The 27,817-nt window shown below is 35.5% G+C and overlaps 1 protein-coding gene across 1 annotated transcript; it reads right to left on the bottom strand.

Annotated features, from left to right (window-relative positions):
* Positions 1-719: 719 nt before the first annotated feature.
* On the bottom strand, positions 720-27,817 carry LOC117329798 (DENN domain-containing protein 3-like). Its single transcript, XM_033887949.1, has 26 exons — positions 27,333-27,817; positions 26,211-26,416; positions 25,245-25,638; positions 24,577-24,701; positions 23,869-24,011; positions 23,339-23,447; positions 21,113-21,313; positions 19,568-19,708; positions 18,714-18,883; positions 18,107-18,217; positions 17,471-17,573; positions 16,758-16,906; positions 15,841-15,985; positions 14,184-14,320; positions 13,395-13,570; positions 13,108-13,212; positions 12,038-12,209; positions 11,132-11,274; positions 10,496-10,661; positions 9,766-9,962; positions 9,172-9,290; positions 7,812-7,957; positions 7,368-7,510; positions 5,584-5,717; positions 5,314-5,442; positions 720-4,260 (listed from the first exon to the last, which is right to left on the bottom strand). Exons 2-26 carry the CDS (start codon positions 26,325-26,327, stop codon positions 4,045-4,047), a joined length of 3,891 nt encoding a protein of 1,296 aa, XP_033743840.1. The 5' UTR covers positions 26,328-26,416; positions 27,333-27,817; the 3' UTR covers positions 720-4,044.

Below are 27,817 nucleotides of genomic sequence, written 5' to 3'. Positions count from 1 at the left end.
TAACTTTATGACAAGTAGTGATTTAAAGGAATTATCTCCATCTCCAATATTTGGCCCCTATTGGGCCTCACCCCTCTGGCCCCTTGATGGTCAGAGTCACCATTTATGCCAAATCTGTTCCGCTTTTCCCAAGGATGCTTCTGACTGAATCGGGTTGAAATCCAGCCATAATTTTATGACTAGTAGCAATTTAAATGAATTACCTCTATTTCCCTTATTGGGCCTCGCCCCTCTGGCCCCTTAATGGTCAGAGTCACTGTTAATGCAAAATCTGTTTCCCTTCCCCCAAGAATGTTTTTGACCAAATTTGGTTCAAATCCATCATTAACTTTATGACTAGTAGCGATTTAAATGAATTACCTCTATTTCCCCTATTGGGCCTGGCCCCTCTGGCCCCTTGGGTGTCAGAATCTTCATTAATGCAAAATCTGTTCCCCCTTCCTCCCAACGATCTTTCTGACCAAACTTGGTTGAAATCCATTCAGTATTTTATGACTAGTAGCAATTTAAAGCAAATGTTAATTGATGGATGACAGAAGACGAATGGACGGACGCTGCGCCATGACATAAGCTCAAATACACTGCATCATAAAAAATAACACAATATTGTTTGTACGATGAATGAAATACCCTTAAAATCCTTTAAGTAAACTAACGACCTGGAAACAGAAATTCATGTACTGTATTTATCTACAAAAAAAAAAAAAAAAACACGAAAAAAAATGCCCACAATCCTCCTTTTTATTTTTGAAGAATCATCTATTTTGAAATGCCCTGTAGTAAGTTAACCTAGTTCACAAAGAAGCCATCCGCAAATTCTAATGCTACACTTTTTCACTATAGGCATGGGGATTTCTTCGAGAATAAATACGGTATATGGTTTATTGTCAATCAAACAATAGATAAAATTATAGCCAATTGTTTCATCAGGTTCAGGCAAGTTATCATGACTCGAGGAGTTACGGTTCTCAATGAGAAATTGATTCAAACATTAATAATGATGATATAAACTCATATGCACTTCAATCAAAAGTGATCCCATATTGTCTCTATATATACACATGTAAAATATTGATTATCAAAAATTCATTATTATAGAAATTATGTAAATTATTAAAAACACAATTTTGCTAAATTCCCACATCATCAACATTTAGAATTGTTCTGTTATACTTTAAAAAAAAACCCAATTACATAATATAAAACTACTAACAAGGGTGTAGAAACATCATTCAACTTTTGCATAATTTGTGATATAAAAAAGCAAGAGGCCAAAAGGGCCTATATCACTCTATATCATAGGGTGGTCAGGTGGCACAGTGGTACCACACTTGCTTTTCCCTGATTGGACATGAAAAGGTATTTTGGTACCTGCTCGACAATGTGGGTTTTTCCCGGGTACTACGGTTTTCCTCACACAGTAAGACCCCTCGCGTACTTCCATCCGGGCCAACAAGCATGATTAATATACATTGTATTACATTGATATAACTTTTTTGCGATTGTTTTAAAACAAAATGTTCTTATTGAGGGTATATCAAATATTCCCTATTTTGAATTTAGCTGCTCAGTGTCACAGGGAATAATACCTTCAAGATGTCTTACTGGTGATCTTTAGGTTCCGAGGATGATTCATAGTCAATTTAGTGAGGAAAAAAATGCAAAAGTTACATACAATGTACTTATTTTTAAAGACAGATCTCACTTCTTTGCTTCCAGGAATCCTACACAAGAATTGAGCCTTTATCAGTTAAAATAACCGTGAGTGCCAATCACCGATGCGCTGATATGCTCAAAAACTTTGGTCAAATATTCTATATTCCTAGCTACCAAAAGAAAATATAAAAATTGGACCTCTAGTTACCTCTTACTATTATTGATTATTGATGGAGAATGAATTTTTCTCTTCCCTGTATTACCCCTATTGGGTCCATAAATGATCTCTTCCAAGGGGCACCGGTCCTCCATTTTGAAAATTTTGAGTCCCGATAAGGTAATTAATGGTGAAGACCAAACGGTCAAAATTAATTTAGCCTTTTGTGAGTAGTAGTGTTTGAAAAGTTGAAGGAAAAACAGTTGGATGTAACATAGCAAAAATACACAAGATATACAGATGAGACAAGCTAAATACATTAGGAATATTTAAATAAAGTAAAATACATATAAAAGATTACAGGTGGTCTCTAAGATTTCAATTAATTACATCTATCACATCTACTGCATTCATACACCATTAACAGTCCATTAATTCAACATTTAACCCCTTAATGAATAATAGATGTAAAATAACAATAAAAATAACTATAAAAATAACTGTATCAATTTTCAAATTTAAAGTTTTTCAAAACAATGTGGAGAAAATGTTAAACACCTTTTCAATGTAGGTTAATAGGCATTTTTTTCACTTCTCATTATCTTGTTTATTATTTGTAAAGAAATAGTCAATATAAACTGTGAACCAAGATGTGGATTAAAGATTTAATGGGAAATTAATGGAACTGTAATCGTTTCTGCCTACAGTAGATTATCACAACTTTTGGTAAACACTCCATCAATATCCTACCAGATTCCCAATTAACTAACACTCAGATTACTGCTATCATACAACAAACTGAGTTTAATAACACTCGGATTACTGCTATCATACAAACTAATTAAATAACACTCAGATTACTGCTATCATATTAACAAACTGAGTTTAATAACACTCAGATTACTGCTATCATACAATAGAGACTGTATTTAATAACATTACTGCTATCGTACATTATAAACTGAATTTAATAACATTACTGCTATCATACAATAGAAACTGTATTTAATAACATTACTGCTATCATACATTATAAACTGAATTTAATAACATTACTACTATCAAAAAATAAACTGTTTTATATATAAGTGCCCATATATATGTATAACAAAAATACACTCCCGAAACATCATGCATTCCTCAATAGTAAAATTGCCTTGGATAGAACATTTATAGAAAAAGGGCTGTGGCTTTAACACATCAACAATCCTTTGTATGAAAAAGTTACTTAACAATAGCTCTTATATTGGGAAGAATCATCCTGAACCCAACTATTCCAGTAGAATGTGTCCCACAATCCAGTAAAATGTGTCCCACTATTCCAGTAAAATGTGTCCCACTATTCCAGTAAAATGTGTCCCACTATTCCAGTAAAATGTGTCCCACTATTCCAGTAGAATGTGTCCCACAATCCAGTAAAATGTGTCACACTATTCCTGTAGAATGTGTCCGACTATTCCAGTAGAAAGTGTCCCATTATTCCAATAGAAAGTGTCCCATTGTTCCTGTAGAATGTGTCCCATTATTCCAGTAGCAAGTGTCCAACTATTCCATTAGAATGTGTCCCATTATTCCAGTAGCAAGAGTCCTATGTTGTGTCCCACTATTCCAGTAGAACATGTCCCACTATTCCAGTAGAATGTGTCCCATAATCCAGTAAAATGTGTCCGACTATTCCTGTAGAATGTGTCCGACTATTCCAGTAGAAAGTGTCCCACTATTCCTGTAGAATGTGTCTCACTATTCCTGTAGAATGTGTCCAACTAGTCCAGTAGAAAGTGTCCCACTATTCCTGTAGAAAGTGTCCCACTATTCCTGTAGAATGTGTCCCACTATCCAGTAGAAAGTGTCCCATTATTCCAGTAGAAAGTGTCCCACTATTCCAGTAGAATGTGTCCGACTATTCCAGTAGAATGTGTCCCACTATTCCAGTAGAAAGTGTCCCACTATTCCTGTAGAAAGTGTCCCACTATTCCTGTAGAAAGTGTCCCACTATTCCTGTAGAATGTGTCCCACTATTCCAGTGGAAAGTGTCCCACTATTCCAGTGGAAAGTGTCCCACTATTCCAGTGGAATGTGTCCCATTATTCCAGTAGAAAGTGTCCCACTATTCCTGTAGAAAGTGTCCCACTATTCCAGTAGAATGTGTCCCACTATTCCAGTAGAATGTGTCCCACTATTCCAGTAGAAGGTGTCCCATTAACCCAGGAAAAGTCCTGTGTTGTGTCCCTCTACTCCAGTAAAAAACGTCCTGAAGCTGACCTGGAGTCAGTCGGAGACCAGATTATAATCTTTCCGTCAGAACTTCCTGCACCACTTATAACGTATCTGTCATCTGCACAACACAGTGCACGCACAGCATCATAATGAGCCTTGAGATCTTTTATTTTTGCACGTGTTTCGATATCCACCACATACATGATTCCTGACTTTGTACCAATCCACATCTGAAAAATGCCAAAATAAAAGTGGACCTCAAGTTAAATCTAAGTTTTATCATACTTCACCTACTTGTATAATTGAATGAAAAAGACAATTTTCTTTTCATTTTTTTTACTACATGCGGTACAGTTTGCAGATTTCCTTTTTTTAATGATTGCAAAGAGTGACCTTTGACCTTTTAACCTTGACTGGTGAACAAGTTGTTTAGTCTTTTGAAAACAAATGTCTCACAATTCTTTTACACCGTCGCTGCCTTGAAAACATTGATCATAAAATAATGTGCCTTTGACCTCTGAACCTTGACAAATGACCCTTTAACCTAACACTAGAATCTAATCAGGTGTAGAACTTAAAACTTAGGAGGTGGTGGCCAGACTATTGTTAAGGGGTTCATTAGATATTGTGTACACAAGTTTTGTGCTAACATACCCATGCAGACATGCATCAATAAATGTAAGAGGAGTGGAAAAATGCACGGCCAGACCAGGGTTCGAACCCGGTACTTCGGAAAACTAACTGGATGCTCTACCAATTGAGCTACCAGGTTGTCAATCATCGACCCTGTCCAGTTCCGCAACACTCTTTCCTCCCTTATGAAGTCTTCGACCCTGAAGACCTAACAACTCACAATCTAGGTTCAGGTATCCCCTTGTAAAATATTCACCTCACTTGAAACAAGGTTTGGTCACAGGCACCAAATTTAAGAGGATCTAGTGGGAAAATGCACGACCAGACAAGGGGTTGAGTCCGGGACCTCCGGACACTATCAGAATGCTTTACCAATTGAGCTACCTGGGCTCCGATGATCGACACAGTCAAATTCTGCCACAATTTTCCCAGACCTAATAACTCACAACCCAGGTTCGGGTATCTCCTTGTCAAGTATTCAACTCACTTGAAACAAGGTTTGGTAATAGCAACCAAAGAGGAGTGTAAAAATGCATGGCCAGACCAGGGTTCGAGCATGGGACCACCGAACACTAGATTTGAGTTCCCTGGTTTCAGATGATCGACCAGGTCAAGTTCCGCCAGGTAAAGGGTATAAAATATATACTTGCCCTGTTTTTCAACTTCACCATTATACTGATTCCCTTGGCTTCCAGTTTAATAGGTTCACCCATAATTTTCCCGCCATTTTTTGTGTCCATGACAACAATGGTGCCATCTCTGCGACACCCAGCCCAGATCTGTCGTAACAAACAAAAAAACAAGCAGAACAATTATACACTTCTTCATCACCAAAGCTTCTATAATAATCCAAAATATTTTTTTCAGAAAACAGAAATCAGCTTTTTCAAATCAACCAAACGGCGTCTGAACTGATTTACCTGACCGTTTTCCATGATGTGGAAGCACTCCATTTCTACAGGGTTAACAGAGACCGCTGATCTGGGAATGTCAAAGCTTAACTTGGCTAATACTTCTCCACTTTTATTGATTTTCCAAATTCCTTTCCACACTCCTGAATTAATAAAAACAAAAAAATCACACAATGTATCTCAATGAGCACAGAAACATGCATGTCTGCCTCTCACTTCCTGTTTTGAGGGAAAATGGATCGAACAAAACACAAATTTAAACTGAATTTCAAATCATGTCAAAACTTGGAATAAAACTTCTTTTCAAACTGACTTCATACAATCTATTTTGTTATTTCCACTCCTCTACGATACACTGCAATACAATAAGATTGTATCGTAGAGTATTGTAGAGAAGCGGGAATTACAAGTCTAATTTTTAAGGGCGTAATAATATTAATTATAAGAGATACAAAACTTGTTTTAATTTTCATTTACCGAAATTGCCACTTTAAACTACTTTTTCTAATTAACTCCAGTAAAGGAGGTGGTGCATAGGAGGGCTAAATCGGCCCACGGAAACATATTTCCATTCCTCAATGTATATATTCTTTTTTTGGTGATTTCATTATTTCCCCATCAAACTGCATAAGAAGCTAATGTTTTGACCACTAATTATTATAGAACACATTTTTATTTCCTACTTGTGAAACAAATTCACCCCATTTGTTTAAGGTTTAATTTTGTGTATGAATCATCACGCTCCATGACACTAAAATTAAATTTCAGCCTACTTTGATGTCTTCTTTGTGAAAATCATTGTTTTTAACTTTTCATTTAAAGTCTAATACCACAAACTTATTAATGGATTACTATCAAAATTTCCAGTTAGAAATAATCTATGGATATTCATAAACATTTAATGAAACAAATTTATTTTGTGAATTACTGGATATGCCAAGATTTTATTATGTTAAATGCATACACCCCAAATTTTGGACAACATATCAAAGTACTGAAAGTACTGAAAAATAGAGGCAAATGCTACAAAAGGTACATCAAAACGTTCGATTAAACATTATTTTACTGCTTTACTGCTTGTGTCAGACAGGGTGCTCCCTTTTAACCCTTGGATTTTTAATACAATTTACTTCATGACCTTTCTTTGCATGCAAAAATCTTTTGTTATCCAGTAATTTTTGATGATTTTTTTTGGTTGTGTATTAAGATTAATATGCAAACATGTTTTTTTAAAAGCAAAATTTGATAGTACTCCAACGATTATTACATTTTATCTACTTAACAAATAAAAGAAAATTTCAAGAAGGAAATTTTTTTACTGATAATTTGGTTAAAAAAGCTGTAATTACACTTTCTATTATACAAATTCATACTTAACACATATGTTTTTATAAAATATAACACCACATGAGACTATCAATGCAATATGAAATTGATCAAGTACTTTAGTATGAGAAATATATTGAATTTAAAAGGGAGGGTACACATTTTTTACAGAAATCATGTTAGGTGGCGCTGTGTATACAGCATTTGCCAATTTTCAATTTAGTGTCTAAAATGACATGTATTTGGTAAAAGTCTATCATAATATCATGCTTAAAATAAGATTCAGCCGTGGGCCGCCATGCACCACCTCCTTTTTGTAAATAAATTTTGACATAAAGACAAGGAGGCAAAATAGCTCCATTTTAATTAATCAATTTAGCAAAACTTGGATATTAAATGCTTTTAGACAACCTCACTGGTGTGTGTATACTTCGTATTCTGAACGAAAAGAAAGAATAATTACTAACCACACCAGAGGTATCCCTGGGCATGTTGCAGACTCCGTAATGTCTCCCCGGCTGACATGTCCAAAGCAATGCGATTGGCCACTGTTAAACCCTTAACGTACCATCTGATGATCACACCGTTCACACTGGCCGAGTACACATACCTTCAAGGTCAAGGTTTTTAGTGTAGATATTTTGACTGATTCATTAGGCATAAACACGATCGTGATCATTTCATCTTGGAACTGATACAAATGCACATTATGTTAATCCCATGAGAAAAGTTTGGAGTCCAAAACTAAAAATATATGCAAACCAACTAGCATAACTAGATTTTCAACAAGGAACATATACAACAGTGATGATGAAGGTAATGTTATTGAAAATCTGGAGAGCGATGGAATTTATCTGGGTGCCATGAAAGCAATGAACCATATCATTCTATAAATGTAACCAATAACTGACCTGCTGTCATCCACTGCAATGATATCGATGACAAACTCTCCATGGTCACTAAGGATACGCTTGCTCTGAATTGTTTCCGTCTCAATGATGCAGATTTCATAAGACCCAACCCATACTTGTTTCCTTCCAACTGCCGTCAAACATGACTGCAAGGGAAGTAACTCATATTTAGCATCATGTTTCAACTTAACCGTACCAGAGACATATATAGAGAGATTGGCAGCTCTCTATTTGCCCTTATGTCTACGTGGTGGCCCATGACCTTCCCACAATCCTTTGCGGTCGCTCGGTTCAGTCTTCACCCGACGCCATATTTGAGAAAACTTGAAAACCAGACACATAATTATCGATTATTTCTAATTAAAATCATCACCCAGATCCAAGGATGTGCTTTAATTTTATTAATATCAAAGTGCAGAAGTGTCATCGATATAAAATATATCACAATTTGCTGTCAAAGTGTTTGTATTTTGAGTATGAAAGTCAAACACACCGCAGGGAAGATCGGCGGAATTTCCAATTTTCGAAAAGTCCCTGTGAGGTTTTCGAAAATACGGATAATTGACAACAATGTGCATGATAAACAAGACTATCCCATAAGTATGATAGTTTTTGGATAATGTAGTAACTTTTGTAGTGGTCTACATAAAACAATGTGCTTTTTTGTGTGCATTTAAAATTACGATGTTTTGGTCTGACGTAATGGCGGCGTAATTACAAAACAAGGTCATGTCGAATAGGACCCAATGAATTTTCAAAAATACGGATAAATGACAACAGTGTGCATAATCATCAAGACTATATCCCATAAGTATGATAGTTTTTGGATAATGAAGTAACTTTTGTAGTGGCCTACATAAAATGATGTGCTTTTTGAGTGAGTTTAAAATTACGATGTGTTGGTCTGACGTAATAGCGGATTAACCAGAACATGTCGAATAAGTTCCGGTACATCGATACACACATGCGCAAAGCCCGATTTACCTGTGCTCGCGTGTGTTTGATAGGGGACAAGGCGCTCTCGATAAGGGATATGCTTGAGTGGTCACGAATAAAGGGAGCCACCACTTGTACAGGAAATTAGCGATGCTTCTTATCTCTCTATATATGTCTCTGACCTTACATATCTGGGAATAAGCCCATGTCTGGTAATTCGGCTTAATGTACCATTTCTACCAGGTATCAATTTCCTAAAATAGCCAAGAAAAAACCTGGTATTATATTCTTTTAATTTGGGAATACCTTATAGTATAAACAGAGAATTTATTACCATTCTTATGATTTGAAAAATTCATTTAATATGAACTTTATGCAAAAAGTAAAAACATGAAGTAGATAATAATTTAAGATCTAGTATTACCAGAGACTTTTTGGCCTGAACAAACTCCTTTTCAAGAGTCCACATGATGCCATCAAACACTCGCACCTTCCCATTGACAAGGCCACACCACAACTTTGGAGACAAATGGGTTTCTGCATCTGTGAAAATAATAAAAATTCTATTTTTCAGATACTTCTTTGAAATTAACTCAAATTCACCAAAATTAAATCCTAAATCAAAATGAAATATTATATATATATATATATATATATATAAATCTCTTCTACCACAGATCTACAATCAGATGAGTCAAGACTCTAATTGAGATGAGTCAATATCTCAATTTTCTCTCCTAACTCAAATTGAGATGAGTAAATTTCCTCTCCTAACTCAAAATGAGATGAGTCAATTCCCTCTTCTGACGCAAACTGAGATGAGTCATTTGCCTCTACTTAATATTCAGACTCAGATGAGCCTTCACTCTCAGCTAACTTAAACTGGCCTGAGTGATTCAAAGAGCATCTTCGAAACTCGTACTTCGAAGATAACCCTTCCAACACTGACAGGTCTGACTCTCAATCAGACAGTTCACTCTTGACAACCCTAAATGGTTTGTGGGGGGGGGATGGTTACCTCCTGGGGTGTAAAGCAATGCCAGTATACTAGTGCGTTCCGGTTCACCAAAGTTGGGATCCAGTTTCTTCTGTAAAGCCTCCCTGGTGAATGAGGACAACAGGTGCTCTCCACGCACCATCGCCCGTATATAACAGCAAAGGTGGTCAGCGGAATTCTCCACTGTTGCATGGTGAGAACTTCCCTCCTCTTCTCCACTGTAATATTTATGAGTAAGTAAACTTTATTTATTTACATATTATCACTATTGAATACTTAAAGTTGTTAAAATCTTCTGTTGTTTAGGTACCTGTATCGATCACAACAGCATAAAGAGTGGATGTTTTCCAAATTTATTAGGTACTTGTCGACCTGTTTTTTGTTGTTTTAGAGGAATCTCGCTAATAATAGTTGAAAGTAAAAATGATCAAATTATTTTTAGTAAATTATGGCCCATCTCAAATTTTTATTGGAAAAAAAAGAAACAATTTGGACTCTTGAAAAATTAGACCTATACAGTGTTGCACACCACATCTAGCTAGTCTAATGTCATCTAATACTAAAACCAAAAACTTAAAATCACCAGTTTTATTGCATCAATATAATCATGTCAAAACGTAGTGAAACCTTAGAAACCAAACACAAGTCACTCGTAAACAGGAGTATACTAAGGTACTACATCTTACATAACATTAAAACGACATTTGATGAAATGAAAAATTTTAACTTTGAACTTTGACCAATGATTCACCTTCTAATGATCGTATCAACCAGGAGGACATTTTGTGCGGCTTGCTGCACGACAGCAATGTCCTTGGTTGCCTCAGAGATGACCTTCCCAGCCCACATCTCTTGGATCAGGAGAGTAAAATGGTTTCTTTCGTCTTTCAACCACACAGTAAACTTGTCATGTTCAGCTGTTGATAGAAAGGCAATTACACTCAGTGTTTACAGCGAAAAATGTTTATTATATGAGAAGGATTTTCATCATAATTGAAATTTTTAGAATTTTTTTTGTGAAAATGTGCGAGACACGTGAAAATAAAAATAAAAATGTCAGAAATAACTGTAATTGTATTGGCTGATGATTTTCAATGAACAGCTTAACAGCAACTTTGACCTTGACCTTGGATTCTTCAAGCGCAAACTCATTTAAAGAGTTACTTGATCTTGGGTAATTTGATAGGAACATGAAATATAGCAACCCTGCAGAAGATCTTTAATCTTGAAAATGTCTCATTACATTTCTCATTTACATTAATGTAATTTATACAGCAAACATGTTTCAGGATCAAGCAATTTTTAGACTACTAACTATTCTACCAAACTTTAAATTATGGACTATGTTAGCCTGAATTTTAAGCATGCAAAACCGTTTATGGACTACCTTTGCCTGGCACATGTCGAAATATCCGTAAGGCATCAACCACAGAAAGAAAGGAATGCAGCTGAACTTTCTCCAACGACTGAATGTCTCGTAACTTGACAATTTCTTTCAACTTCTTTGAAGCATCCCTCATAAACAGCAGCCTAGGGTAAAGGTGGTGCTCTTTAGAGTTTTCATTCATAAACATACATACATAGCTTTTTTAAAATTTGAAACTGCAGAGAACGTATGAGCTGAAAACAACTATCACATTTATCTTGTATTAAGCCCCAGGAGACAATCACTGAAAATTTTTGCTCTAAGTAGCAGCTCTGCTTATTTTAAGAAGCTTGTAATCAGCTTATTGAAAGAAGGAGCTTGGCTTATTGTAAATAAGAGTTCACAATCACCTTATTGAAAGTTGGAGCTTTGCTTATTTTAAGTAGAAACTTAACTTATTGTAAGTATGAGCTTGCAATCAGCTTATTAAAAGTAGGAGCAGAGCTTATTGAAATTAAGAACTCACAATCAGCTTATTGAAATTATAGGAGCTTGGCTTTTTTATGTAGGAGCTTGGGTATTTGTATGTAGGAGTTTGCCTTATTGTAGGACAAGAAATAGCATTTGTCAACATTTTTCATTAAATTGCAATAAACAATTGACTTTTAAAATTGCCAGAAAAGGCTTATTGTTGGATGAAATCTAGTAGGGTCTTCAAAGCCTAAGATTGTATTTATAAATACTGGTAAAGTGTATAAAAATGCCTTGTATAACAATATTAAAATATCGCAAATTTTAGCCCTTCTAATAAGTAATTTTTCTTCATTGAAAGTATAAAAGTTGAGAACTGCACAACAGATTTCTCCTTAATGTATTTCGTGTGAAGTACTTATCTTAATCGTTTTTAAAATTAACAAAAATTTAAACCTTTTATCTGTCAGTACAACACGGCCTGTTCCGAAATCTGTCTTACAAAGCGATGAAACCTTCAATACAGACTCATCTGTCTGTAGGTCACGCTCCTCCATCACCTTTATACACTGTTCATGATTTTCCTGCCAACACAAACAGAAGGCCTGGAAAGTCTCGTGGTCAAGATCTGAAAATACAACATGGCTGTCTGAAAAGTCAGGTAAAAATCATTCAACAGTCCAAAATATTATCTATTAAGAAGTTCAACAACGGAGGTCTGAAAAATCATGAAGAACCAAAAACATTGACTAAATATTTTCTTAGCTATATTATGAGGGGGGAGGGAGCTACATGTATATAATTGGCATTTAACTTGTTCAGGGGGTTTCTGAGAAGTTGAAAATGTAAATAATTTATGATGGACACACGAGTGGCAGCAAACTGATTACAGACTGACTACAGATGCACAATGACGAACAATATGTGGAATAGGTCACATTGAGAATTCACCTCAGGTGACTTAAAAGGCCCAATGAGCATGTATCGCTCACCTGATTCTAATGCAACTATGAAGTTGATCTAGGTCATTAATGCAGTTACTAAGCTGATTACTACTTTATTCAAATATCAGAGTAGGTTAGGTTTATTCATTGAAATAAATTTTGAAGCCCTTCATTCCAGAATGCTACAGGTCCAATATATCAGGTCTATGGGTTTCTTGGTTATTGAGAAGAAGTTATTGCAAGAATTTAGCCTGTTTGTCCCCTGTGGCCTTGAATGCAGGCCAAGGTCATTCATTTGAACAAAATTGGTACCTTCGCCCTAGCATGCTACAAACACAATATCAGGTCCCGGGATCTCTTGATTATTGAGAAGTTGTTGAAAGGAAAAGTTGACACTTGATGGCCGGACAATGGACATCGCACAATTTATAAGCTCACCTTTTGGCAAGTTAGCTAAAAATAGGATTTTTACTTAGCTGCTTCAGGAAGGTTTTATTTACATGCATGGATATGGCATTGCCAGATGAATATGTTATATGACTCATAACAAGGTACACCCCTAGTCATAAGATGTTGACTTACGCGTTTCCCGTGCCATTCCTGTCAGGGCTTCGAACAGCCTCTGTATGGTATCACAATCTTGTGTCATCTCGTACAGCGACACGTACTTCCTAAACATCTCAAATGCTGTAAAATATAAACAGGAGATTTCACTACTAAGGGAGATAATCAACTTGTTTTTAAGGCTGCAATTTTTGGCACTTTTACGGAAAAAGGCAAAATCTGTGACAGATATTTGTAGGATTATTACTGACAATTCGCTTGTTGACAAATAAATACGTTCATAATGTAGAAGTTTAAAAACTTACGCAAATCCACGTCTGGTATATTGATGATGTCATTGTGGTTATGGTAACGCCTTATCGTGCTATCCATGGATTGGCTTTCCTCTTTCAGTGACTCTATTATACTACTGTAACCTTTGACCTTTTCAAGATTCAGCTTTTCTTGGGCCGTAAGCAAATTGTGAATTTCATGGACAAGTCTGTAAAAATCACACCAACACTCTGATCTACTTTCTCTTCATAATCAGTGCTATATTATTGAAATCAAATACCATATGTAACAAATGCCAGTTTTTTTAAGCATTACTTTGAAGCCTGCTCATTGAAGCATCATTTTTGAAGCATTCATTAATCATAAAGATACCAGAAAATTATGGAACAATTACGCAAACAATTTATCTTATTTCTATTTTCAAATTAAAAGTATATTTTACATTTTAATTTAGAACAACCAATTGAACGTTAAACTTGAAGCCTAAAATAATGTTTCACAATTGTCATGGTTTCACTTTCAGGACAGATAATCAGACACTCCAAATCATTGGATTATCAGTTATAATTGGGTTTTCTAAATTTAGCACAGAATTGCCTTTTTGTAGAGTATTTTTGATACTGAACACAAACAAATCATTGAACGGTTGTTATATCTTAGGCTTCAAAATTTAAACACACTGACACACGATCTAAGAAGTTGCCAAATATTACATGGTAATATGCACATGAAATAAAAATAGCTTGTTTATACCTCTATTTCGACATTTTTTCATATATTCTTTTAGCTAATAAATGTAAAGATAAATTGAACATACATACCTTTTGGGGAAAAGGTTCCAGTCAATTGCTGCCAGAGTTATGATGTCTGTGAGAGCACTGACATGATCGTGTTCAGAAAACTTGAACACGGCCAAGAGGTACAGATACGATACACGCTCCTGGTAATCCATACAGGTCTGTTAAACACAGGATCAGTTTTACACGAACATTCAAAACTACACAGCATAAATATACCCTAAATCTCCACCTGAGTCGTCCTATCAAAAGCAAACAACATATGCAATCTTATTTTAACTTATCACTGTATGCTGGTTATGAAAGTAATGTAATACCAAGAGCCCCCAGAGATTTTAACACATCTCACCCCCTTTGAAAGAAGATTGAGGCCATTCATAGAACAAACTTGATAGCCATCATCCCAGCATGCTGTTACTTGACTAATCACTAATACAATGACCATAGTCCTCTTGGTTATTGAGAAGAAGTTGTTTAAAGATTTTAGCATATTTGACCCATGTGACCTCAGATGTAAGTCAAGGTCATCATTTGAACAAACTTCATAGCCATCATCCCAGCATGCTGTTACTTGACTGATCACTAATACAATAACCATAGTCCTCTTAGTTATCAAGAAGTTAATGTTTGAAGATTTTAGCATATTTGACCCTGTGACCTTGGATGTACTCAAAAAAAAAAGTAAGTCAAGGTCATCATTTGAACAAACTTGGTAACCCTTTATCCCAGCCTGCTACTGGCCTAATATTATGACCATAGGGGCCCTCTGCATGGTTACTGAGAAGACAGTTAATAGATTTTAACAATCTGAACCCATTTTATTACCTAGATAGAAAATCAAGGTCATTATTTTGAACAAACTTGTGATAGAAAATCAAGGTTGTTATGATTGTTTTGAACATACTTGGTAGTCATTCATCTCAACATGTCATAGGCCCAAGCCCAATATTATGGGCCTCTTGGTTAATGAGCAGAAGCTGTTAAAAGATTTTAACACATTTGTACCCAGTGACCTTGAAAGTAGGTCAAGGTTATTCTTTTGATATCATGGGTATAACTAGGGACCATAGCAAACCTACATGTGAAGTTTCAGAAATATCTTATCAGTATATGTAACTCTCATAAATTGTGATAAAAATGATTGTATATGAACTGATGATGGATGAAGGCAATTTGAATAGTCCTCCATAGATTATTGTAAGTGTGTGAATGATATGAACATCATGACTACTGAAATTTATCCCCACACATGAAATTCTCTCACCCTACAACAAGCCCTTTCTACCAGGAGATGTTTTTATAAATCTCCGATAGAATAAATATATCATCAACAAGCATGTTGGGTATTGCTAAAGCAATACATATGTCCCCTACAGACCCCAGTGACCTTGACCTTGACCCAGAAACCCTGAAACTTGATCTTGATTTGTAGCTACTCATACTGAAGATACATGCAAACTTTCACAAACATACCTTGAAGCATGGCTGAGAAATGTGTGGAAAACTGAATAGACCAAAGGACAAACAGATGGACAGACTGATGGACAGACCGATGGAGGGACAGGGAGGAAACCTATAGTCCCCCCAGTTTCACCGGTATGGAACTAATAACACACTTATCATCAAAGTTCACAATTGGTTTATACATCCCGAAGGTCATACATGTGAGAGAGTTTATTACCTTTAATTTCGTATTGAGAGAAGAGATACAGGAGGCAAGATATCGCGATGACGAGTTATTCTGTGAAAGTCGTACTATCACCAACGGCCGCTCATAAGGATTCTCATGGATCCTTGACAAAGAGACTTGCTTAGTCAAAGGTTTTCTGAAATAAACAAAAAATTGATAGACACTGAAGTACATTGAAGTTGGACTAGAAAATCTTACTTAAATTGATGCTTGCTGTCAATGTTTGAGTTTACAAATCCCTCAGCTGTCAATGTTTAAGTTTACGAATCCCTCAGCTGTCAATGTTTAAGTTTACGAATCCCTCAGCTGTCAATGTTTAGGCTTATAAATCCCTTAAACTTAAAAGAAAATTCTGTAAAAATACAAATTTTAGAGGTAATCTTATTTTTGGAATATTGCAATGGAAGCATTGCATTAAATTAAGATTGCACTGATAACTCTTTCTGTTTACATAGCCAATAATGTGGGTACGCCAATTTATTATTTCAGAATTTGGTAATGCGCCAAAATTTTAGTCCGCCAAAATTAATATGTTTACGGTATATACTTAACCTATAGAGGTTAAACTACAAGCACATCCAGTAGGATAGATCAGCCGGTTAAAGCATCAGCCACTTAACCCCAAGCTAAAAATCTGAGGTGCGTGGTTCGACACACCCAACCAGTGGAAGCTGATAACTGGGCTAGTCTGTGCTGACATGGTTGAGTCCTTTGGCAAGACACTTTACCATTAATTGCTCATAATGGCATGCAACGGTCCTCCCGTAGGTTGTTCAGTGAGGTAGTCACCAACTACTACAAGGAGACCATGCCTCAAAAGGACCCTGATCGACCCTGTTCAACCAAGCATACTAAAGTTTATTACAAGGCATGTAAGATTAACTTGATACCTTCATGAGATGACTCACCTCGCAGGATGCACCTGGGAGATTCGGATATCACCCAAACTTGCTTGCTTGACGAACTGTCGAGTCTTCCTCTCAAACTCCGTCCAGTAGTCTGTTTTCTCCTTCATACGGTCATCCAGAAACGACTTGAACATGTCTTTCTTTAAAACCTGACATAAATATAACATTATTATGCCCACTGTGGGTTTGTTCATGAGATTTGATCATTTATATACTGAAAGGAATATGCAATGAGAAATCGGCCAGTTTATTGCAAACAAAAATAAAAAGAGCATAATAATGGCCTATCACCTACGTTTATTTGAACTTTGCTATAATATAGCACAGCACTAATATGCAGATATTGAATATCCACATACTCGAGGATAAATCTTTGTCATATTCTACGACAGTTTTGTCACACTGGTCATATCCTAACAGTGATAACACTATGGTACATTGCCGACCATCATCGGATATCCATTGTTGATTGCGGTACGCTATGCTAGACTAAAAGTGTAGTGTAGCAGAGTGCAATCAACCGTGGGACTATCCGACAATGGCTACTGACTGCAAGGAGAATACTTCGGAGTGCTAAAAATAACAATGGTTTTGATTGGAGAGGGCATAACATTCTAATAAAAATAAATTTCACACTGGGAAAAGCATAAAATATTAGCCCAGCGAAAAAAGGATGAATACAGAACCCTTTTGAAAACCAAATGTATTTGTACCTCCTGGTAAAATAGTTTGTCCTCCGGGTTTTTTCCCTGGGATTCTAAGAACAACTGCTTGTTGAAGCTCTGGTGCTCCGGTCTCACTTCTAACACTACACCCCTGGAAAGAAAATCGTCATTGAGACAGGAAATTTGTACATCAGTTAAATTCTTGGAAAATAATCCTCAAGTACTGTAAATCGACTTTCTTTTGGATTTACTTTCACAAATTTTGAGATTGACACAAGATGGACTGATTCATGGCCACAACATATGCCTTTGACTACTTTGTGGCAGGGGCAAAAACAGGATGAATTCTTAACATCTAGTTTCTGTAGCAACTTGATATTAAGAAAAATAAAAGACCTGGGCCCAGTTGTTCAAAAGGTGATTAGCTTAATCACTTAATTAGTGAAAATCTCATTTCTCCTTTACTTCCATACTTGTGTTGCTTTAATATATAGGTATATTCCTAAAATAGGCAGGTAGGAAAAGACTGAGCAGTTAAAATAAAAATAAAGTTTTGTCAAGTTAGTTTTACCAGAAATGATTTTATCAGGACTGCAAAACTGTTGTTAAATTATGATAAGCCTAATCACCTTTTGAACAACTGGGCCCTGTGCTGAAGACAGGCCAGACTAGTCCATAACCTACCTGAAAAGATTCACCATCAGCTCAAGGCATCCTTCCTCGATCACACGATTCAGTCTGCGAATCCGGGTCTCTCGAATCTTTTTCTCTTCAGAAACATTGTGACATGTCGGCCTAAAACATAAACATGATTTTGTCACCCGGGGTCTGTTCATTTAAGCTGTAAAAAATTGGTTCAACAATTCTTCAATCTAACATTACAGGCATCTAGACGAACCTGCATATATTAATACAGGCCTTGAAAGTCTTTGTCAAGGTTCGTCCAAAAGCAACATAAAATGACCAGGTCCGTCATTTGTATTCCATAAACGGACAACTCTGGTCCAACCATTTGTACCGCAATAAATGAAAACGGTCCTTATCTATATACAAACATCTTCCATGTCGAAATGCTGAAAATTATATTTAACACATTTTTGGTAAATGCAATACTGTATATTGGGTAGTTGGTTAGAGGGTACAGGGAGACGATATCTATCCGATGACATTATTATAATTTACCGTACAGTTCAAATATTTGTTAAATTTCATTTTCGCTCTATATCAATACTGAAAATATAGAGTAATTAAATATCCCCAGCTAATTTTACGAACTATACATTATATTTACCTTTGTACATCTTCTAGTTCAAAAAACACTCTAGCTCTCTTGCAGACATTTCTGAACGATGTGGCTGGCTCCTTGGGGATGGCAGGGATATGGTGAAGGTCAGAGGTCATCAATGTAGGGTTCACCACAACTGTACCCTCGTCTATGTTTACAACTACCAGACCCTCAATCTGAAAGTAAAAAACAACAGACGATAACAACATTCAAATTAAACTGTAATTCAAACTCAGAATAAATCACGAATTCCACTGAAGTGGATGTGTTGCTTACGTAGACCCTCAATCTGGAAGTAAAAAACAACAGACGATAACAACATTCAAATTAAACTGTAATTCAAACTCAGAATTACAAATTCCACTGAAGTGACCTTGACCTTTGACCTTTGGACCAGTAAAAAATATTTTCAGTAATAGTGACCTTGACCTTCGACTTTCGGACATGAAAAGCAATCCCAAATCAGCACTTTTGATAAGGAATATCTGCACAAAGTTTTAGTTTGACAGCTCAAGGGGACTTGAGTTATCACATGGAAACCTCTGTGCAGACACCACCGATGCCGACGCCAACATAGTGGTACCTATATGTCGCTTGCTTTCTGCAGAATCGCGAAAAAAAAGAATTATTTGGAAAACATATTGAAAACAATTATACAATGTGACTTGTTGCACATTCAAGCCTATTACACACTTTACAAAAATAAAATTCTGAAACAATTCTAACAAGTCATTTGGAATCAAATTTCCTAATCTTAATCAACACCTTAATTACTATTTAAGCCAGAGACAATTAAGACATATACTTCCTTCGTTATTTCTATCTTTTAGTTTAAAAAATAACCTGCCATCTTTCCATACCTGTTCCACTATGCTGAGATGTTTAAGATGACAACCCATTATAAAAGTACCAGGGGCATCAAGTAGATCCAAGGCTTTCAGTGACAGTATAGGGACGTAAGTAAATCGCCATCGGAACGGCAATAAAATGTTGAGAAAACTCTGAAAGAAGGAAAGAACGAGAGGTCAATTTAAATACAATATAATAATATTAATAATTTCAAGTTCTTATATATACAGGTTCGGAAATGTGCAAAAAGGATATTTATATTTCATGAACTCATTTCAACAAATTTTCGATGAATTTTTATGAATTTGTTTTTCAATGGATTTTCTTGAAATTCCAGACAAAACATTTTGAAAAGATTTTTGTTAGCTCTTTTATCCAGTAAGTTTTACATAGTTTTCCCATGCTTGAAATCGATGAATATATGCATCAAAACGAGAGTCTGATGATGTTGAGTTTGTTATTTATTCTTAAAATATGATGTATTTATCAATGCCGATGCTAAAATTTATACAAGATGCCCAAGGGGCCTGTATCGCTCACCGATAGCTACAGTAAACTTTTAAGTTGATGTAGGTCCTTTCTACAGATATTATGCTGATTACTACTTTAAATATCGGAGTAGGCTAAGTATATTCAAGGCAACAAATTTTCTAGTCCTTCATTCCAGAATACCATTAGCTAGCCTAACATCAAGTCTTGGAGTCCCCTGGCTATCAAGAAATCATTCTTTAAAGATTTAAGCATCTTGGTTTTGGAGAAGAAGTTGCTAAAAGATTTTAGCTTATTTGACTCCTGTGACCTTGAATGCAGGCCAAGGTCATTCATTTGAACAAACTTGGTAGTCCTTCACCCATGCATGTTACAGACCCAATATCAAGTCTGATAGGACTGTATTCTAATACGAGGGGGTAGATTATGGGGGGGAGGGGGGGGGGGGGGGGGGGGGGGGGGGGGGGGGGGGGGGGGGGGGGGGGGGGGGGGGGGGGGGGGGGGGGGATAACATTTCTATTGTCTACTTTTTATATAGTGAAATAAGGAAAGGTACAATAAATGTAAAAATGTATATAAATTAAGTATATAATATAAGTTTTGCATGACATATTGTATTGGTTTATGCATATATAAGTACTAGTATATGTCTATATGTTAAATAACTTTAATTTCAATATTTGTATTCCAAAGGAGTAAAAAGGTATTACTTTAGTGGGTGTACTGTGGCATTTAACACTGAACAGAAACCTTGGCTTTTTAATTAGTCCAAAAGATGTTTAAAAAGCACAAAACACATAAAGAAGACATTAATAATATAGGCTTTGTTTATTCTTGATTACATATTGAGTAAACGACTCATCTTACATATGGTCAAGAAAAATGTACATTATTTTCTAAGAACTGGAATAAATATCTAGAAGCAGATAAACATATTACAATATAATCTGATTTTCAAACTTGTGGCATATTGAAAAGCAAATCCACCAGGGAAATTATTACAGAATTCAAACCCGAAAGGGGTCAGTCCCGGTAATTAAATTTTGACCATAGATAGAAAAGTTTACCTCTGAGATTGTGGTGAGTAGGGCATAGCTGGACGACAGGAACACTATCCTCTCCTCCATAAAAAGAGCAGCTAACACTTGAAGTATTTGGTCGTCATGGAAACTGATGAAGAGTAAATGAAGAGGTATGTCGATCACAGGTTTGTCGGCCTTCTCCGGCGGATAGATAGTGAATGGCTGCTTATCGTGAAGATGTATTTCCTGAAATGTTGTGTTATTCATCTCAATTGACAGTGTTAGTTCTTATATACAATATATAGAGGATATTGAATGGTTTCCCGTTTAATGTTACATATATTTCACGAGTATGACAGAATATCAATATTTTCACCAGTGCGCAGCACGAGTGAAAAATATTGAAATATTCTGTCGTATGAGTGAAATATATGTTATATCCAATGGGAAACCATTCAATTTTCCTTTTTATTGCATTTTAAATACTTAAAAACAAAATTAAAAACATCGAAAGATTAAGAATGTCAAAAAGTGCGGGAACCAGTAACATAATTTATGACGTCATCTCTTTGTGACGTTACTCCACGTCAACTAGACGGTGCCATTTTGAAAGGACTGATCAACACAATTTAAGAGATTTCTGCTGATAACGGCAAATCTGTGCATGAATAGCTAACGTCAAGTGAGTATTTTGTCAAAAACTAGTCTGAATATTTCAGAAATACAGCAAAATAACCAATCTATTCATTTTTGCTTCGATTGGAAAAATCGGCAAGTTTCAATGAGGTGAATACAAAGGTTCGCTCTGATTGGTCAAAAGCGAAAAACATATATTTTCACTGCAAAACTTATATTTTCACAGCAAAATCTTATATTTTCACTGCTCATCGCTGCAGTGAAAATATGAAATTTATTAGTTTGATAAATGTCTATATTTCACTGGCAAAAATGCAATAAATACATGAAGATAATGATTTGTAATTAGGTTTCATGATCTTGTCGTAGTTTATGATTATATGACAGTATGGGATGGGAAGGTATGAGGGGAGTATGCATTATGATCAGACAGAGTGAAAGAAAAGATTTATTTTGCGCTTTTTTGTTTTCTGGGTTTATCACACCATGAACAGCCAAGGTCATTTTGAGGCCAGGTCCTCTTGTAGTAGTTGGTGACTACCTCACTTAACAACATATGGATGGCCCATCGCATTCCATCCAGAGCAATTAGGGTAAAGTGTCTTGCTTTTGTTTCTTTGCTGGGTTAATCACCCTGCGAACAGCCAGGGTCATTTTGAGGCTGTATCTCCTTGTAGTAGTTGGTGACTACCTCACTTAACAACATATGGAAGGCCCATCACATGCTATCCAGAGCAATTAGGGTACTTGTCGGGAGCATAGAACCCTTTGCACCTCAGCAAGTCTTCACCTAAGGTTACATTGCCAGCGCTCTAACCGACTGAGTTGTCGACTGAGAAAGGAAGAAATCAATTGATGTCAGATGAAAACGATAGAATGGAAGAAAGAATGCTAAGAGCAGGGTGTTATTCTGAGACAATTTATGTTGTAAAAGAAAGGCAGGAAGCTGAATGAAAAAAGTGGATGTTAAGAAAATCTAAACTTTTAGTAAAACTTTAAGACAGACTGACACTCAAGGAGACAGGGAGGAGATACCAATGGGAAATGAGGTCTGCTAGCTGTGGTCCAGAAAGAGAGATGCTAATTAAATCAATTAATTAAATGACAAATAATTAAATATTAGATTAATTTAAATAATTTAAGCATATAATATATCATTCAATAAAAATAACTGAGATAAAAAAAATATTGGCACACAATTTTTAATGAATTGAAGAATGGCACACAATTTTAAATGAATTGAAGAAAAGCAATCTTCTAATAAATAACTGTTGTTACCTTTCCAATTGATTGGCCTATGTGTATAGGTGGTTCAAAGAAAAACAAGATGAACATTTTATCAAGCTCCTTCCTTTAAAAACATTGCAGACAGAGAAAAGAATCTATTTGTTACAATACGATATCAAACATTTGTTGGAATAATTTCATGCAATATTTCAAAATAGTAGTTTTATGCTGAAGTTTAACTTTCAGATGCTGGAACTAATTTTCAAGCATTATCAGTCCAAGTACCAGAACAATTATATATGGGTACAATATACACAGTTTTTTATGGAATTGAAAATGTCAGCTATATTTTAATGGCAGGAACATAAAGGAATAAGAAACTAATATAAAACTCTTATACAAACTTACAACAGCCACAGGGCCAGCAGGGGGCACAGGGGTCAAGGTCACCGTGTGTGAGATCTCTTTGATGAAGGCCAACATGTCATCAGGCTTTTTGGCTACAAGGGACACCATACTGTAACAGATCAGGAAAGATGTGGGTGATGGGGTCAAGGTCAGAAAACACAAGGTCAGAGGTCAAGTGGTTAACAGTTAAGGTCAAGGTTATCAAAGGGTAACATGTCATCACGTTTTCTGCATGTATAAGGGACACCATCTGTAAAGATGTGAGGGATAGGGTCAAGGTCAGAAAACAGGACAGAGGTCAAAGGGTAACAGTCAAAGTTCAAGGTAGGTATGCAACAACTCTGTCATGATGAAAAACTTGTTCTTAATTTTTATATTTATATTATTTTTTGCTACAAGGATACTATCAATGCAGTAACAAATCATGAAAACTGAATGAGAAGGGGCTTAAGGTGAGTATACATAGAAGAGTTCAAGGGGTTAAAGGTCAAAGTTCAAGGTATGCTTAATTGACCTACATGTATACTTACTAAGAGAGTATATCCTTTGTGGTTGAGAAGTACGGGAATTTGGAGATGAAGATGCCACAGTGAGGGATAAAACATCGGTACTGACCACGGGTCAAAGATTCCATGGTCGTGTCCAGAGTCATGTACACATTGCCATGGTCATCCTTCAAGTTCATTGGAAAAAATTATCAAAATTAAGAAGAAAACAATGATGATGATGATGATGATAATGAAGACGACGACGACAACAACGACAATAATAACAACAACAACAACAACAACGACAGGCTAAAATTATGTTAAGGATAGATTTACAAAAGAAACACAAAATTTTTGCGACTTTCAAAATAAATAGAGTTAGATACAGTAGAGCTGATGTTATTTAAACCGAACGGAAATCTGATTCAAACACATGATGCTGTTTACCTAGATAAATTGACACTTAGATCTATAAAAATTGTATTTATCTGACAATAAACCCTATAGTAATATGCCCAATCATATTGATTGCCGCTCAATAAAATGAGCAACAAATGTCATTTCACTGCCCTGTAATAGGCCCCAAACCCTGATTATTAGATAGAGGCTATGGTTTATTGGAGGTTAAATGTTATTTTTGATGAAATTAAAAAAGAAAAGCCAATCATTTGTGCCAAAAATTAAACCACTTGATTTATTTCATCGAATCCTGGACAAACAATGGAAATGAATGTACATGTATACCGTTACCTTTTCCACAATGAAAGGTCGACAAAAGGTCAAACACGTAGCATAGCTTTTGTCCCCTGACATGTCAGTCAGCACTAGAAAGTGGGCAAAACTCTCCGGCTCCGTCACATATAATTTCATATTATCTGTAATGGATGTGAATAATGGCCAGATGCTTATCAAACAAACACGGGTCACATAGAGGCAACAAAAGCTAAATAAACAATATTGTGCCTCCTGTTCGGAGAAATTTCTGCTTTACACAAATTGAAAAATTTGAAATTTTCCGCAGGTTTGGAAAGAGGTTCCACTGAACATAATCATGCAAAAGAAAACAGTCAATGAAGCTCCTGAAATTTTCTATAACCAAAGTCTTGTACAATAAATATATATAGCTGATTTGGCTGACAATCAGGTTAATTCCATACAGGTAGTTTTTAGTTCCTGTAACATTTGTCTTTTTCCATGGTAAGAATTTCTTTCGCAATTTTTGCCAATATGTGTAGTTCAAACAAAAAAGAAATAACATTTCAAGAAAATCTATAAACTATAGATTATAAATGTCTCCATTACTTTTATTTCTTATTACCAACATTTTAACTCCTATTTTATATTACAATGTACTCTTGAAAATTGCGAAAAATGAAATCCTCTTAACACAAACAACCTTATAGAATTTGAACAGTTACCTGGGAAACAGAAAGTTGTTATGGACTTGATGACCTCCTCAGAAACTGGGAAATCTAAGTTACTAAAGGAGAATTGGGTAGTATTCATAGCTGTCCTGCCCCCGCCCTGGGGCCTACGTATCGACATGAGGCGAGTGATGTTGGCTGGGGTCACTGATTGGGTACGGAGTTGCTTCCCTTGATTTTGGTTACGTTTGAGAAACCGGCTCATTTGTGAGGGAGATTCGGAATTGCTGCAGTAGAAAGCTTCCTGAAGGTTAATGCATGGATATTCCATGTCTTGGCGTGGGAACGGAAAGAAATGCATCATCGTTGTGGCCGATAAAGCTGTCAAGACCTGAGGTTCGTAGTCATCAGTGTAAAGATTTTCCAGTTTAATGTCATTGCCGGAATCCTGTCTCAGAAAAAAAACATTTGGAGATCATTTAAACATCAACATTTTCATCAACCACAAAAAAAAAAAAAAAGTAAAATTACTCAACTTATATGGAGTGAAATCAGACAGAAATTGAACATGTATTTATACAAAACCACAAAAGAAAATTTGTAAAATTACTCAACTTATATGGAGTGAAATTGGACAAGAATTTTAATATGTATTTATACAAAACCACAAAAAATATTTGTAAAATAACTCAACTTTTACGTAGTGAAATCCTACAAGGATTTGAACATGTATTTATACTAATCAAATATTGTGCTGTCCTGTTTAATTAATCCATATAGTAAATTCACTAAAATTTCTGAATTCCCCAAAAGTTACACCTGTAATTATTAACATTAGGTGGACAGAAAGACAAATTGAAACACATTATACCTCTGACCAATTCATTATCGTTGAATTCCAAAGATGTATGCTCAATATTGATAAAAATTTGAGAGTAAAATCGCGAATTCATTTTTTAGAGGTGAATTGTCAAAATTCAAAACTCAAAAAACCTGATTGATGATCAAAATCATACTGACTGTTTTATGGGCCGGAATGAGGCTTGTATTGTCGTCCAGTCCTACCAAGATGAAAACGTCAGCCAAACTGTCGTGGATCCGGATTGGGGAACTTTTCGTCATTATCTGGTCTGACATGATGATGTATTGACAAGGTCAAGGTCAGGATTTGAAGGTCAAGACAAACAAGGTCTTATTGTAAAATTTTCCTGCTTCATATTGACCATCTGGAAGATAAATTAGATATTTTAAATTGTAATTATAAATGTTTTAAAGAGGCCTCCCTTCATTTGAATAAAGTTTAGGTCGTCAAAAACTTACTGGAAAACATGCATTTTTTCAAAGTACATGTAGTAAATTTTTCATCTTTACATTAATAAGGTATTTTTACTCTCTAGATAAATCAAAGCTCTTTAAATCTAATGTTCTGAAAATTCTTAATTCGACTCGAAGTATCACTAATTACCACAAAGACATAGTCAGTATTTGTATACGACACGCCTTTTTCTTGTACATTTTGGCATTAATTTCGTAACATGTAGGCACAGACACTTATGCATATAATCATTGTTCGGACAGAGATTTCATCAATACGTAGCAATTGTAAATGTTGCTGATGTCTGAACGAAGGAATGTCCCTTTAATGGGTTTAATACGCAATTAAATATGACTATGGAGAATCTGTGTTTATTTAAATATATAACAATGTCTAAGAAAACACTATTTTATATAACTGTATGGCTAATTCTACTAATTCATGATAAAAGTCTAAAGATTAAGTATATATCAGTTAATTGTTACATTATAGTACATGTATATACATAAAATGTACATGTACATACATTATAAAAAATCAAGATTTTGTCTAAAGTAAATATCTAAATGGAATAGATTTAACTTGTGAAGACAAAAATGATATATAAATATATACATACTAAGAGAGAGAGAGAGAGAGAGACAGAGAGACAGAGAGACAGAGAGACAGAGACAGAGAAACAGAGAGAGTGACAGAGACAGAGACAGAGACAGAGAGACAGAGACAGAGAAACAGAGACAGAGACAGAGAGAGACAGAGAGAGAGAGAGACAGAGACAGAGAGAGAGTAAAACTTTCTAATAAATAAACAACAAAATAAATAGTCACCTGGTCTGAGATAAAACAACAGCACACACACTGCAGTTAGCAAGATCATTGGTAGACTAACTAACCTATCAAGTCACGTATCAAAAGAGTTTGTTTTATGCGAAGTCACAACTAAATATCTCCTGGTACAGAGATATAAGATATAATTACGCATGTATTATTCATACGACTATATAGCTGGTGTGAAGGATGTACAACTTCCTCACACACCAGGGACAGCGACCTTGTAAATATTTAATGTTCACTTGACACAGTACAAGTTTAAAATGTGTAGGTCTTTGGGGTGACGGGTGTTAAAGGGATCAAGGCTTAGACTGCCTAACTGCAGTAATAATGGCCTTATAAGTTTGCTTATTAAATTGACTTGTGGACATAAGTACGCGTCATTGAGTCAATTATTTTTTTTTAATTAAGGAAGTTTTTTTTTTTAAATGTACACATGATCAATCATAAAACAGCATAATCATCTTTTTCCCCCTTTTTTT

This window comes from Pecten maximus, chromosome 6 (assembly GCF_902652985.1).
Source record: "Pecten maximus chromosome 6, xPecMax1.1, whole genome shotgun sequence".
NCBI lineage: Eukaryota > Metazoa > Mollusca > Bivalvia > Pectinida > Pectinidae > Pecten > Pecten maximus.
Note: the sequence above shows the minus strand (reverse complement) of the source record. Positions and strands in the feature narration are given on the sequence as shown.

What these genes read in the sequence shown, in the direction of transcription:
- LOC117329798 (XM_033887949.1), bottom strand. Translation starts at nt 26,327, where the DNA reads ATGTCAGACCAGATAATGACGAAAAGTTCCCCAATCCGGATCCACGAC. An exon ending in CTGATGGTGAATCTTTTCAG is followed by an intron (nt 17,574 to 18,106) that starts GTAGGTTATGGA and finishes TTTTCTTTCCAG; the next exon opens with GGGTGTAGTGTTAGAAGTGA. An exon ending in ACAAACTATTTTACCAGGAG is followed by an intron (nt 16,907 to 17,470) that starts GTACAAATACAT and finishes TATTTATGTCAG; the next exon opens with GTTTTAAAGAAAGACATGTT.